This window comes from Suricata suricatta, chromosome 3 (assembly GCF_006229205.1).
Source record: "Suricata suricatta isolate VVHF042 chromosome 3, meerkat_22Aug2017_6uvM2_HiC, whole genome shotgun sequence".
Lineage (NCBI taxonomy): Eukaryota > Metazoa > Chordata > Mammalia > Carnivora > Herpestidae > Suricata > Suricata suricatta.
The window spans coordinates 148,955,990-148,970,985 of record NC_043702.1 but is presented as its reverse complement, the minus strand read 5'-3'; the positions used below and the strand labels follow the sequence as shown (position 1 = coordinate 148,970,985).

General features: G+C 54.4%; 1 protein-coding gene across 2 annotated transcripts in view; it reads right to left on the bottom strand.

The window, feature by feature from the left end:
- ADORA1 (adenosine A1 receptor) overlaps window positions 1–10,854 on the bottom strand; it is a 33,395-nt gene extending 22,541 nt beyond the window's left edge. Inside the window, exons 1-3 of one of the 2 annotated variants that reach the window (XM_029935507.1) lie at window positions 10,648–10,853; window positions 10,127–10,289; window positions 9,386–9,783 (exon numbers count right to left, since the gene is read on the bottom strand). In XM_029935507.1, coding sequence (XP_029791367.1) covers window positions 9,386–9,726 — 341 coding nt within the window. In that variant the 5' untranslated portion in view covers window positions 9,727–9,783; window positions 10,127–10,289; window positions 10,648–10,853. Of the gene's footprint in view, window positions 1–9,385; window positions 9,784–10,126; window positions 10,290–10,647 lie in introns of both variants that reach the window. The other variant, XM_029935508.1, reaches the window with a different exon arrangement.
- Between the last annotated feature and the right edge of the window lie 4,142 nt (window positions 10,855–14,996).

Here is a 14,996-nt window from a genome sequence, read left to right as displayed (position 1 = left end):
TGATGACCTTGCTTCCCACTGAGAAAGCTGAAACACTAGAAGAGAACTTGACCTAGCAGCATCTGCGTCCACACACCCTGACTTCCTGCCACCTGATAGACAATCTCCAAGCTCTGTAAGACAGCCCACCCTGCCTACTGAAACAAAGCCTGCACCCCAGAAATTCTCTCCTTGGCTCTCCTTGCGCTCTCTCCTGGATCTGGATCATGAGATATGGGTACACAAGTGTGCCGATGTCCCTCCAATCTTAGAAAACAACACAAAATGAAATGCCTTGTTTCCACTTCTGACAGCTTCTGCCCCGATACTTTGTTCCCTTTGTGACAAAAGAGAGTACATTCTTCATTCTTCAGAAGAGTAATCTACGCCAACTGCCTTCAGTTCATTCTTCTTGTCTCTTGAGTTTTCTCCGGTCAAGCTTTCTGCTCCCACCCGCCTCCCCCCCTCCGCTGACATTGTTCTTGCTAAATCCAACGGTAATTCTCAGAGCTCACCTCACTTGATCCACCAGCAGCATCTGAAACAGCCAATCCCTCGCTTCTCCTTGACACGCTTTCTAAGCTTTGCTTCCAGGACACCACACCCAGGGCTCTGGAGGCTCTGAGTTTTCCTCCTACATCTGAGCCTTCTCTTTTCCCCAACCTCCCAGTGCTTGGTCCTCAGCTCCCACTTCTTCTTTATCTGCACTTTTGCTCTTGGGGACCTCATGGCAGCTCCTGGGGGATTTATACACCATCCGCGTGCCAATGGCTCTCACATTTATATCCCCAGTCCAGACCTCTCTTCTGAACCCCATCCTGCATATCCATCCAACCACCCACTCAATAGTCCAGACTCAGAAAACCTGCACCTCCCTGCAGCCTTTCCCGCCTCAGATAATGCCAACTCCATCTTTCCAGTGGCTTCGAACTAAAAGTTTGGTCGTGCTGGACTCTTCTTTCATACCCACATCCAATCCATAAGCAAATTCTTTGGCTCTTTTTTCAAAATACATCCAGAATTTTAACAAGTCATCATACATTTATACAATGGAATTCTAGCAATGAAGAAACAACAGAAACAAAAACCAACCAACCCACAAAAATATTCTGTTCCACTCAATAACATGGATGAATCTCAGACATAATTTTAAGCTTCAGAAGCCAGACACAAATCACTACGTGATTCCCTTTATAAAAGTTCAAAAACAGGGAAAATCGGTCTATGGGGATAAAGGTCAGAATAGTGGTGACCTTTCAGAGGGTTTGGAAGGGACACAAGGGAACCTTCTGGGGTGCTGAAAATGTTCCAAATACTGATTGCAGTGGTGGTTCCATAAGTATATCAACATGCAAAAATGTATTGACTTATATGCTTAAGATGTATGCACGTCACTATATAAACCTTTTACCTGAATAAAAAATAAACTTGGAACGTGCACAGCCAGAATCAACCACTTCTCCCTGTCCCCTCTGCGTCATTCTGATTCAGGCCACCTCCCTCTGCTCTCCTGTGATTAGCTCCTAACGTCCCCCGCTTGCCCTTACAGTGTGGCCTCAATACAGCAACAGAGGGAACCTTTCAAACCTAAGTCCAATCATGTTGCTTCTTTGCTCTAACCCCTGCAGTGGCTCCCCATTTCCTTCAGAATAAAAGCCAGTGTCCTTCCAGCAGCCTCCAAGCCAGTTGCTCGTCATCTTTCCAGCCCTCTTTCTGACCACTCTCCAGCTTTATCACTCCAACCCTGCTGCACAGACCTCCTTCCCAGGCCCCAAACACATCAGGTACATTCCTTCCCTAGGACCTTCGCTCCAAGTATTTCCTCCGCGTGACATGTTCTCCCGATATCTGCACGGACTAGTCCCTCACCTCTAAGGTTTGGCTCAAACGGCAACTTTTCAAGGGAGCCTCAGTGACTACCCCATTTAAAACTGCAACCCTGTCTCTCCATCCCCACCCTGGCATCCCCAACCCCATTTAGACTGCCTCTTTCCTTTTCCAGTTGGCACATTCTGCCTTCTAACACTCTGTGTATTAGGGATTGTGTTTATTACTTAGCATCTGTCCTCCAACCCATTAGAATGCAGACTCTAGGGAAATCTTTGTTTTGTTAATGAATGTATCCCACATCTAGAATATCTATAACAATGCCTAGCACATAGGGGGCACTCAGTAAGTGTTGGTTGAATGAATGAATGAATGAATGAATGAATGAATGAATGAATGAATCAGCACCTGCGTGAGAACAAGAAAGAGGAACCACTTGCCCTACTCTCTCAAAGGACAGAGAAGTTCTGGAGGCAGGTGGCATGAGGCTATCCCTCAAGGGCCTCTCCCACACGACCTGGGCTGCAGAGAGTGGATGTAGAGAAGGGTCTGGCGGCCTCACCCAAGCACTGTAAGGTGTCACGTGCCAGTCTCCTGACCGCCCCCCCACTTCCACCAGAGGCAGGTCGGGAGCTTGCCCTCGGTCACCTTGGTCTGTAGGAATCCACAAGCCCAACAGTGACTAAGAGCCCCCAAATGGAGGTAGAGACCAGACCAGCCCACTCATCTTTGCATCTACCGGTGCGTTTCCTGCCAAGTGCCTGGGGCACAGCAGGTACTTTGAGTCAGTCTATCAAAGTGATCTATGGAAGTCACCATCTCCCCAGAATTACACCTCTCATCCCGCTGGGGAAAAAACTCCCAAGGTGAAGAGCAGTGCAGGAAGAGGTGCCTCATCTCCTCTTCTTTGGGTCAGGGAAGGCCCTTCTCTCCACTTCCCTGCCCACGCCCAAGACAGTATTCCCAAGGGGACACAAACACCGATGCCCACTCACTCGCTGTGTCCTCTTCCTCCCACATCCCACGGCTACCCACCAGCCTTCACTTCGCTCTGCAGCAGTCAGCGGCCTCCTCTGGGCTTGAGTTAAGGAGGCTGAGGCGCACAGGGCAACTCACGCAGCCCAAGGAACCATCTGTCTTCCTTCCTCTCTGCTCTGTGCCCACTCTGCCAAGTGGGGCCAACTAGAAAGTGCCACACTCCAAGCCTCTTCCCCCCTCTAATGCCCCCCCCCCCGAGGACAGCTCTCCTCACCAAGAGGCAAAGAAACAGGATGTCCAGGCCTCCAGAAACAGAGACCTGCTGAGCGCAGAAAGGCGAACGGGCGGAGAACCAGATGCATTTCTGGGATCTGCATTTTCCACGAAACTGGGCAGGAGGGGTGGGAAGAGGTGGAGTAAAGGGAGATGGGAAATACTGAACCTTATTAAAAAGTCCTGACGACTGGTAGCTATGTTCACCCAGGGTTCTAGGCTTGGCCCTGACCTTACCAACAACGTGAACTGTGGGTATCGCTAGTGTTGTTCATATTAGTAAAAATCAGTAACAATCCAAATAGCCCAAAATATAAGAATGAATAAATAAAACATGAAACTCATTTATTCAGAAAGTGCTTCCAGCATGCCTATTTTGTGCCAGGCACCGGGGATATGCAGGTGTATACACTGGCCCTTTTAGGGTCTACCAAGCCCAGAAAAAAACCATGAGTGACAGGCAAGAAGTGGATACAAGCTGGGTATCCAACAGAGTAAATTAGCCTAGTCCAGATGGAGAGGCAGTCAGCGAAGTCCTCCTGGAGGAGGGGCTGTTTTAGCTGAGACCTAAAAGATGGACAGAAAGGGGCGCCTGGGTGGCTCAGTTGGTTGAGCGTCCGTCTTCAGCTCAGGTCGTGATCTTGCGATTCGTGGGTTTGAGCCCCACATCGGGCTCTGTGCTGACAGCTAGCTCAGTGCCTGGAGCCTGTCTTCAGATTCTGTGTCTCCCTCTCTCTCTGCCCCTCCCCTGCTTGAGCTGCCTCTCTCTGTCTCTCAAAAATAAATAAAAAACATTAAAAATTAAAAAAAAAAAGATGGACGGAAAGACAATCCCATTTTTACCCTCCGAAAATTCTTACACATTCATTTTCATTGACATGGGGAAATACTCATAATACATGAAGTAAATAAAATGGAATAGGATATAAAACTATCCATGCTCTCAACTGTGTAAAAAGGTATATTTATATCTGTCTATATTTAGAGGTTACAGATATATATAGATACACATGGAAAAATTTTCTGGAACACCAAAATGTTAACACTAGTTACGTGTAGGAGGTAGAATTACTGGTGACTTTATCATCTTTACTCTTCCCTATAGTTCTCAACATTTTAACAGGAAACATCGATGCCTTTCATGCTCAGAAATCGATATCAATGTTGGCACAGCAGCTAAGTTTCTACCCCATGGCCTATGGTAGAGGACTTTTCCGGAGGGCATTGTGGCCATTCCCCTGCTGCTGGGCAGCACGACATGAACACCTGGGCAGCTTACCCCTGAAGCACTCAGAGGCCTCCCAGAAGCCATTCTGATGCCAGCTGGGAGAAGCTTTCTTTTCACCCTTGAAACAAATCTAGATTTCTCTCAACTAAAGTCTAGGCCCCCCTCACTCAGCACACTCTTTAGCATAAGCCACCTGAAGGCTAGCTCTATTCAAACAAAGAAATGTCCTTTTTAATCTCAAACGACATCTCTCTTCACTTTCCCCGATCTAAACCTACCACTGATCTGCTGACTGACCCTCGGGAGGCTGCATTCTCTGTTCTGTTCCTGCAGGAGAAGTGATTGCCAAGGGCTCCTTCAGTCCCAGCCTTATACATCAGAGGCTGGGGATGAGAATCGGGATTGGGAGGAGGAAAGAGCTGGTGGCTGACTGACTCTCTTTCCCCTTCTGCAAGTGTGAGGAGCTTCAGGCCTTGCTAGCTCTCCATGCCCAGCCACTGTCAGTCTATGACCATCTGCCCCGCCAGGGAGCTGGAGACGGCCTACCACCTGTGAAAGCAGTGTCACCACAGAGAACAATTGTTGCGGGCCTCTGGGGACACAGACAGTCACCTGCTGGGGTACAAGCACAGGACGCACATCGGTGGTCAGGAAAGACCCAAGCCTGCTAACTTGATGCCTAGCAGCAAGCATGTCCCAATCTACCAGACTCCTCCTCAGCCCCAGCATGCTGGCCGCCCACACTCCGCTCTGTGCCTCCCCGGTCCGCAGCCCAGCTGGGCAGGCCTCCAGCTGTGGTCAGAGGCAGGGCTGCCTGGAGCTCAGCCGTGCACTGGAGTGAAGGTGATGAGGTCTAGGAGGGAGGCGCCCGGCATGGGCTGAGCAGGGTGCACAGGCCACTGGCAAAGATCAGGGGAGAAAAATCACCCCACTGACAGCCTTGAGGAAACGCCTCCATAAACCCCATAGTTTCTTGTGGCTGAGTGAAGATGCACACGGGCTCACTGGTTAAAGACGTCTGTGAGACAGGCCCAGATTCAGATCCTGTCTCTGCTAGCGACCAAGACTTTTGTCGGGACAAATTACTGAACCTCCCAGACCCTCAGATCTGTTTACAGACGTGTCTACCGAGCAGGGACAGCAATACCCTCTCCTAGTGAGACACTAGGAGCAGTAAATGAGATGAAGCATGAGAAAAACCACAGCACCGTGCCTACCTCATAACCATTAGCAACTAAAAAGCACGACCTGGGGCGCCTGGGTGGCTCAGTGGGTTAAGCACCAGACCTCAGTTCAGATCATGATCTCCTGGTTTGTGAGTTCAAGTCCCACATCAGGCTCTATACTGACAGCTCAGAACTTGGAGCCTGTTTCAGATTCTGTGTCTCCCTCTTCTATGCCCTTCCCCCACTTGCACTCTGTGTCTCTCTATCTCTCAAAAATAAATAAACATTAAAAAAAAAACACAACCTTCTTGGGAGTCATGATAAGGAAGAACCATAGAGTTAGAGCTAAAAGGAAGCTCAGAGACATCAAATCTAGTCCCTTCATTTAACAGATGAGGTGGGGGCGGGGGGCTCAGAGAGTTAGAACAATTTATCCAAAGATGCATGGCTAGGAAGTCACAGAGCAAGGTTCAGGCTCAAGTTTTTCTGACTCCCAAACACCCACCAGCCCTTCACCCCACCCCAGCCTGTCTGGCCACAGACAGCCCTTGCTCAGGTCTCCTTCCCACAGAGAGGGCTTTAGTCGGGCAGCCCCCTGTTGGCACTTCTCCCCATAACCAGCCGCCTGGAGTTGGCCACAGAGAGCCACCAAGGAAACTCAGGATGAGGGGGTGGTGGGTAAAGGCTGGAGATTCACTAGAAGTACAAGCTCAGGGGAATAGGGTATGGACTACCAGGCCTGTGGAGGTGTTATGCAAATAGGATGCAAAACGCATGTAAATGACCATAGGTTATTGATGAATCAACAAGTTGAGATCTTTCTTCTTTTCTCTTTCTTTCTTTCTTTCTTTCTTTCTTTCTTTCTTTCTTTCTTTCTTTCTTTCTTCCTTCCTTCCTTCCTTCCTTCCTTCCTTCCTTTCTTTCTCTTTGTAACTGGACCATACTAAGAGATGTGAACCTTTTTTCTTTCTTGGCTTCCTGCCAAATGGAATGAAATAAAGTTTGTGGCTGACTGACCAAACTGTGCTTTGCTTTGGTGAGGGGCCCAAGCTCACTCTGTCACCCGCTGCCCCACAGATGCCCCACCAACGTGCCCAAGGCATCTACCTCCCACTGGCTTATCAGGGCAGCAAGTCAAGTGTGTGGGGACGTCTGGCTGAGAGATATTCCCCCAAACCCAGCAGCCCGAGGACTCTAACTGTCCAGGAGCAGCAAGCCCTTCCTCCCGCATGGGGACCTGGCAGTGACCGGCAAGGGCCTGGAGGGGCCCATCGCATAGGCCCAGCCTCCAGGATCCTGGCTTTAGGACCTAGACCCCAGCAGCCTTTCTCTAACTGAGGAGGCTCCTATCCCTGGGGCAGAGTCCTCCCAAGCCACTACTGGGGTGCTGGGGTGTGGCTCTGAAGGGACTGCCTGAGCTCTTGGAGCAGCCAGGGGTCAGTCCCCTGAGGCAAAATGCAGGGGCGGGCTAGTCTCCCGAAAGAAGGTTAGAGGTTAGACATCTGGAATGCCTGCCTGGGGCTCAACCCTGGGAGCTCTGAAAACTCGTCCAATCCAATCGGCATTTCCTGGGTGTCTGCCATGTGCCAGACCCTGGGCAAGGCATTCTGGAGAATTTGCAGAAATGGACAAGACGCAATTGCTACTGCTCAGGTCACTGCCCTGGACACAGTGACAATCCACCAAGGAAGAAAAAACATGTACAAACATAACTTAACAGTATTTTGAAACCTGCCTGGAGATGTGGTGTTTGTGCGTGTGCACGTGGGGGGGGGGCATACGTGTTGCTGTCCAAAAGCACGAGTGTGCGGGGGTAGGGCGGCAGGGCTTGCTTCTTCAGACCCACTTTGAGCCATAGGTTAATGATAATAAAGCAACAAACATAAACGTCCCACTTAATGGCTTGCAGGTAATACTGAGTGCATCATAGTACTGTGTTTTATATATAGGAGTTTATTATATTCTTCCAATTATTTTAGGATAAAGGCACTATTATTAATGTCCCCTTTTATAGATGAGAAAATTGAAGCCTCACGAGGTTAACAAGTGACTTTCCCAAGGTCACACCGCTAGGAACTCATAGCAAGGTTTCGAACCCAGCCTGTATTCTTAGCCTCTGTGCACACGCCTGCCTCAGTCCTCAGAAGACAGCCCCTCAAGACCCTCAAAGCTGGAGCAAGGAACGATCCAGCTGCCTCCGGGAAGAATGAGCCTGTGGTCCTCGCCAGCACAGCCATCCCCCTCCCCACAGGGCAAGCAGGGCACATCTGGCAGAACTGTGACCTCTGTCATAGCAGGATCAGGCTTTTGATTCATCTTGGCATCCATTCGACAGACAGAATTTCTTGAGCAGCCTTCCTACCTCTGCGTATCTGTATGAGTTTCCTAATGTGGCAACACGTTGTTATAATCGTCCAGCTCAGAGGCCAAGCCCACTCTAATGGGCTGCGACCAGCTTCCTCTGTACAGCCCAGCTTCGACCTGGGACTAGCGGCATGAAGGCCCCTCCTTGACTGTGTCTGTGGGGCTCCAGGGCCACCTCCTGTGCCTCCCCTTGTACCCTGAGCAGCCGTCTTCACCCAGTTCCCCTGGGAAATTGTGAGGGAGGTAAGCAAGGTGCAGAGGCTGAAATGATGGTGCTGAGATGGGGGGGAGCGAACGGGCGGTGGTAGGGGGGGGATCAGGAAGGAAGATGGGCAGCAGAATCTAGGCTGTGCTCCCAACCAGCTTTCGGAGCCCCTCTGGGCCTTTCTGAAGTTTCTCCTTTACCAGCTCCTACTCTACCTCCCTTAGAGGATCATGGAAAGAATAGGAAAAGATGGTGCATGAAGAAAAGCTCTGAAAAGGTAAACATTTACACATGCAACGCAAACGGGAGAAACATGGGCGCCTAGGCCTTCCCCAGGCAAGTTGCCAAGTGAGGCCAGAGGCCCCATGTCCCAGATATGGGAGCGACTCTGGGGATGGCAGGTGCCAGAGATGGCCAGAGCTCCCTGGTAGAAAGGGGATCTAGTGGTGACAAGACTTAAAGAGGGGGCAAGCTGCCTCACAAGAGTATCCCAGCAGGGCCAGCCCTGGCAGTGCGCCCAGGCATTCGCTGGCACTCGGTGGCCCAGGCACTGCCTGGTGACGAGATTCTGGCCTGGCAGGCCCCATCGTGGACTGAACACCCGCATGAGGGCTGCCACTGTCAGGCCACCCACCCTGGTGCTGCTTGGACACAGTGTAAGTGCCTCTGCTGTGACTGGCAGAGGCACACGTGGTTTAGCGACAGAACAGGGACAGTAAGAGCAAGTGCCTGCATTTCTCCCTCCTCCTCCCCTGCAACAGAGATCCTATAAGTGGGAGTTGGGCAGAAGTAATCAGACTGCTTGGGTTCAAAGGGACAGCCCTGGAGGGTGGAGCTGGCCACAGATAGCCAGAGAACAAGAAAGCTGAAGAGTGCGCTCAGGAGCCTCCCCGGGGTCTGGCTAGAGATGCGTCACGCCTGCCCCTGGTACGCCCCCTCCGTACATCTTTACCCCACGCTAGCAATCCGCTTGGGCACTTCACCCTCCCTAGGATGGGTGGAGCTCAGTTTATTCTCAGCCCAGAGCTCACTGCGCCTGTCTTGGTGGCCCCTCCAAAGCCCCCACACCAGACTGGACAGGCAGCCTTGGGTATCCTGGCCATGTCAGGAGAACAGCAGCAGTTCAGCTCTGGGGCTCCTGGGCACTGCCAGGCTCACATTCCTCCAGCAACCCAGCCCCCCATGGCTTCCACAGCAGCTCAGCCTCCCTCAGTAGAGCAGAGGACAGGAAGGCAGAGCCAGGGCCGGGGCACAACGGCCCAGGGCTTTCGTGGGGTCTTCTGTTCTACCTTTTATCCTCTCTAGATGGCCCTTGAGCCACCCAGCATGGGGCGCAGGGGGAACCTTCCGCTGCTCGGTACTCACCGGAGCGGGATCTTGACGCGGAGGTAGCGGTCCACGGCAATTGCCAACAGGGCGAGGATGGAGCTCTGGGTGAGGATGAGGACAGGGCAGGCGACCATGAGGCAGGTGTGGAAGTAGGTCTCTGGCCCAATGTTGATGAGGATGGCTAGTGGGATGACCAGCGCGCCCACCGCCACGTCAGCCACCGCCAGCGAGACGATGAAGCAGAAGGTGGCATCCCGCAGTGCCTGGTTCACCTTCACTGCCCAGATCACCAGCACGTTCCCGGGCACAGAGACCAGGGCGATGAGCACCTCGATGCCAATGTAGGCGGCCTGGAAGGCCGAGATGGAGGGCGGCATGACAGGCACAGGCGAGGCACATCAGCAGACAGGCACCGAGGGGCACGAGGCAGGCACCTGTGGTCACGGAAGCCTGGGGTGGGGAGGCCGGCCGGGAGGTGCAGGGGGAGCCCAGGCAGCTCTGAAACTCCCGCTGCCCTTCGGAGCTGTGCCCCACTTGGCACATCTAGTGCCTGTCCGGGCTGGCGGGATACCCCAGCCCTTTCGCTGCCTAATCTTTGTCCCCTCCCCTTTCGTTCCCCGGAGGCTCCATTCAGCAACTTAAAATAGCAGCGCTAACTCCTCCACCGGCTCCTTTATCAGGTGTGAGGCAGCTCCCAGCGCACACGCGCACCCCACAGGGGTCCCTACACCTGGCTCTGCCCACCCATGCCCACAGAACAGGCTGCCGGGAGCTCACCATCCTGCCTGCTGGCCGCCAGGGGGTCCCGGAGGCGGTGCCCGAAGTTCCGGGCACCTGGGGTGGCGCCGAGCTGCGGGGCCGCGCCGGGCAGGGCTGGGCTGCTGGACCCGCGCGGCGCCTCATCGTCCTCGGGCTCCCGCCGCAGCTCTCCCAGCCCGGCCTTTCAAGCAATCACATGGTGCGGCGGAGGCTCGGCCCCAGGCGCTTTTAAAGAGGTAGCGCCCCGGTGTCGCACCTGGGACTGGGCTGGCAGGCGCGGGTCTGGGGCGCTGAGCCCAGCCGCGGACCGGGGCGCCGGCCCCCCTTCGCCCAGCTGGCGCGCACGCGTGCCCGGCGCCACCCATCCAAGCCACCGCTGGCGCCCGCCTCCCAGCAGTGCCCCGGCCCCGCTCTAGGGACCCTCCCGGGCCACGAACCCGGGCCCACCCCTGCCCCCAAGGGACATCCAGTCGCCCCTTTCAACCCTCTCCCGCATCCCCATTGAAAAGCCACAGGGGCGAAGCGAGGCACAGACTTACCCAAGGTCACCAAAGCTGGCAGACTCCTAGCTACCTGAACGGCCGTGTCTAAGCGCCCTCACAGCTCGACGCCTTTGGCGGTTGCCCGCTGCGGGGATGCCTGGATGATCCAGCGCCAGCCTGGGAGGTCCAGGGGGGACAGTAGCTGGCTGGGACTCGACTCGGGCGCCGCCGCCTCCGTCGTCCCTGGCGCGGGAGCTGAGTGACAACCGGGCTCCGCACACCGGGAGGGGGCGGGGGCGGCGGCGGCACCCGCGGGCCCCTCCCTCCTCGCCCTCCGTTTCCTCCCCCACCCCCTCCTCTAAACAAAGGAAGTGATTCTGGGTGAGAAAAGCTGGGAAAATGTGAGATTTTCGCAGGGTCTGGTGTGTGAATCCAGTCTCAGGAGTGGACAGAGGGGCAGCCTCCCTGGTTCGCTGGTTCCCTTCTCAACGCGGGATGCCAGGATCCCTGGTATGGCCTCCTGCGGCACCCCCCCCCCCCCCGCACCGACAGCCCGACAGCGACAGCGCGCAGAATCTCACCTGGGGCTCCAGGATGTCCCCCACCTCCCCCAACAGTCAGCTGAAGCTCTACACACTCCCCCACCGCTCAACCCTGAAACCCTGCCCTCTCAGGCCACTAGCCCTTGCATAGTCTCAGGAGCATCCTTCCAGAGCACCTTACTTTGCAAGCTCTATCCTGAGTCATTCTATTTCTTCTCCTCTTCCTTTCCGAACTGCCTGTTAGTCTATTAGCAATGTCCATTTCACAAACGAGGGCACTGGGGCTCAGATGAGTGGCCTACTTTCCTACGATTATCTTGGCCAGTGTCATCCCATCTTGTGCCCCTTTTCTTCCCTCCTTCTCCCTCTTCATAGCACCTAAGCCATAAGGTATCCTGTCCAATCCCCTCATAGATCAATTAAACCCCTCATAGATAAAGAAGCAGATCCTCTGATAAAGAAGGAAGGGACTTCCACAAGATCACACAGCAAATCCTAAGAAGACCAGAGTAAGAAACCAGGCTCCAGGCTCCGGACTCCTGACACAGTGCTCTCCACTTTGCCCCATCCTGATCCCTCCCTTGACTGCCTCCTGTTACAGTTATAGTTTAGGTGGCTCACTGTACCCACCTGGGGAGCAGACCCTCACCCAGAACATGTGCCTTGCAGAGATCCTGACCTGAGAAATCCTTGCTCACGGATACTGGAAATGGGCCTGGGAGGCCAAAGAGAAGCCGGCAAGCGAAGAGAATCAGAGAATCTGGTCCCTGAGGGCACTGCCCCCTGTTGGATCCCAGGATATCATGAGGAATGTTCTGCCCAGAGGAAGGTGAGCACACAGCTTCCGTGGGGTGTCCTCCCTGAGGCACAGTGGGGGTGGGCTGGGACTGAAGTTGAGTATTAGGGAGGGGGGAGGGAGTTGAACTTTCCTTGGGGGGGACAGGAAGAAACCCAGCTTGGGGAAGGATCACTTCCATCGCTGCCTTCAGGGGGAGCAAGGAATCTGTGCCTCAGACAGCAACGCCGCAGTCCTATCCTGGAGCCCGGCTAGAGCAGGTCAGAAGTGCCGCCCGCTCTTCTCTATTCCCTCCACGCATCCCGCCCCAGACTTCCTCGACACTGCCAACAGGCATCCTGACATCCCGCCTACTGCCCAGGCCACATGAACACCTCAGCCAGTGCGTGTCCATCCTGCTGCCTTGAACCCTTGCCTCGGCCCAAGTTATTTGGGGATCGAGGCTTTCTTTTGATTTTTACTCAGCCCTCTGATTTTCACTCACATGGCTGACAGAAAAACCCAAAAAGACCCAGGCAGGGGGTGGGGTGGGTGATTGGATCACCTTATCTAACTTTGCAGGATCTTCGGCTCTGGAGGGCACCTGAGCCCACCCCCGACTCCTACTGGGGGTGATTGACGTGTAGTAGATATGTTTGCATCATACCTGCAGATCATGTGTTTTCCCTCAGTTCTGGGTAAAAGGAACCAAAACTCTCTTCCCTTCTTTCCTCCCTCCCTCTCTTCCTCCCGAAACCTTTGCCAGTTCCCAGGGCCAGGCCTCCTGGGGGATTAGACGGGCCTGTTGGAGAATAGAACAGCCCAGTCAGGGGGGCCTTCTCAGGCTGCGGGTGGGGGGGGGGCGGGGAAGCACACCGTCTCCTCAGTCTCCTGGGCAGGAGGGAGTGAGGGTGTCCGTGGTGAACACAGGGTTCCTGGGCACCAAAGCCGTTTGGTGCAGTGAAGAGAGCACTTGATTAAGAGTCAGAAGAATGGCAAGCTGGCTTCTCGGACTTACACTGCCACTCGCTGAGTGGGTGGTCCAGGCAAGTCACTTTTCCTCTCTTGGGGTCAGTTTACCCATCAGTCAACTTAGACAATTGACATCTTTCATCCTGTCCTGCTCCAACAGCTGGTAAGTTCATTCCAAAGTGGGAAAGATGGCCATGGGTGCCGGGCCTTTCTACCTAGAAACTTCTGAGTCCTGGCTACCCCATCTAGGGCGGATTCCAGGGCTAAGAGGAGGAAAGGTTTGTAGTAGGGGAAGGGGGCCATCAGAGGTCTATAGTAGGAGGAAGACAATGCGGGAAGGTGTAGACAGAACAGGTGGAATTCTGTCTTTACACTGAGCCCCGAACTCTCTGGCTTTTGAGGGATGTCCAGGACCCCCTGACTAGATGACCCTCCCCATACCAGGGTCCACTCATCCCCTGCAGACACATGGCCCTCCATGCTTGCCCTGCCTTGAACAGCTGAGTCTTGGTTTCCTCATCCATAAAATGGGTGTAGAAGCACCACCTCACAGCAGAGTCGTGAGGGCTGAATGAGCTACTTCCGGAGAGCAGAGTGGCCAGCACAGATCTTTTCTCAACACGGCAAATAGGCAGCACCAGGCAGCAGTGTCGGCAGGGGAAAGAGGAGGGGAGTGCAAAGTTCTGGAATCTTCTCTATGCAGCCAATCATGCTACATCCCACAGGTACCAGATTTGAGGGCCCTTACAAGTACACAATGAAAAGCTTTTATCTGGCATGTGGCTCTGAGGGCAAGATAATGTCACAGTGAGTCTAAGTAACCTGCCTAGCCCTCAGCCCCTCTCCCTTCTGCTGGTTAGTCCTCCTTCTCTCCTTCCAAGACCCCATCCTGGGTTTCTCCAAACCCCTCACACCTGAAGCCTCCATGCGGAGGGGGGTGGAGGCGGGAGAGGGAGGGCTGAGGTGGAAGCACTCCTGAGGGGCAACCTTGCACGCTCTCCTTCCTGGACTTCTCCACACTGGGTGGGGCAGGGGGGTGGCCTGGCCAAGGAGGGAAGCCGTCCCTGAGCACCCCTCCCTCGGGATGCCAGCAGGGAAGGGGCAGAAAGGCCAGATAGGCCCCCAGAGAGGCCTGGGGGAGTGCACGAGGTTTGAAGATTTGCCTCTTTCCCTTTCCAGCAGGCAGGAGGTTATTTGGGGCCCTGTGTTGTTTCTCAGCATTGTTCTGGGCAGTATGTGTCCGAGGAGAGGCCAGAGGGGGGCTGTGTGAGGGCAGGTAGGTTGGAAGGGAAGGACTTCTGGGTGGTTGGGAAGGCCCTGGCCTCACAGCTCCCCCTCTGGCCACCCAGGGAGCCCACCTCCAAGCCCCTGAGGTGATTTCCTAGCAGTTCCCTCCCTCTTCAGATTTGGAATCTAGGTCTCTCTGCCTCCTTCCCCCCTCTCCCAGGTCAGAGGCTCCTGGGGTGTGGGGGGGGGGTGTGGGTGTGGGTGTGTGGGTGTGGGTGTGTGGGTGTGTGTGTGTGTGTGTGTGTGTGTGTGTGTGTGTGTGTGTGTGTAGACACTGGGGAAGGAGCTTCAGTAAGGGCTGAGTATTCCCCTGTGTGTGCACATGCTTGTGAGGGCAGGGGAGGCCTGGGACAGGCCGGGGCTAGCTAGTCCAAGCCCCTCTACACAGCACAGAACTGTTCCTGAAAGAAGATGGCCCTTTCCTCTTCTCCGCCTCACTGATCCTCCCTCCCTCCCTTCCTCCCTTCCAGCCTTCCTTCCTCCCTCCCTCTCTTCCTTCCTTTTTTTATCCCTGAGATGCCTGGGCATCTCAGTGTGTTAAGCATCAGACTCTTGATCTCAGCTCAGGTCTCGATCTCAGGATCATGAGATGAAGCCCCGCATTGGGCTCCATGCTGGGTGTGGATCCTACTTTAAAGAAAAGAAAAAGAGCGAATGCCAGTCCTGGAAGGGTGGCTGGCAGCCCTCTCACCAAGAGGGGTGAGGGGTACTGTGAGCTGAGGACCCTTCAGGACTCATCAGAGGAGCCTCAGGATGTCCAAGGCTGGGAAGGAGGGTCAGGTCTTAGAGGCCCACAGAGCCACCCCGGCTTAGCTAGAGCAACTCTGTTC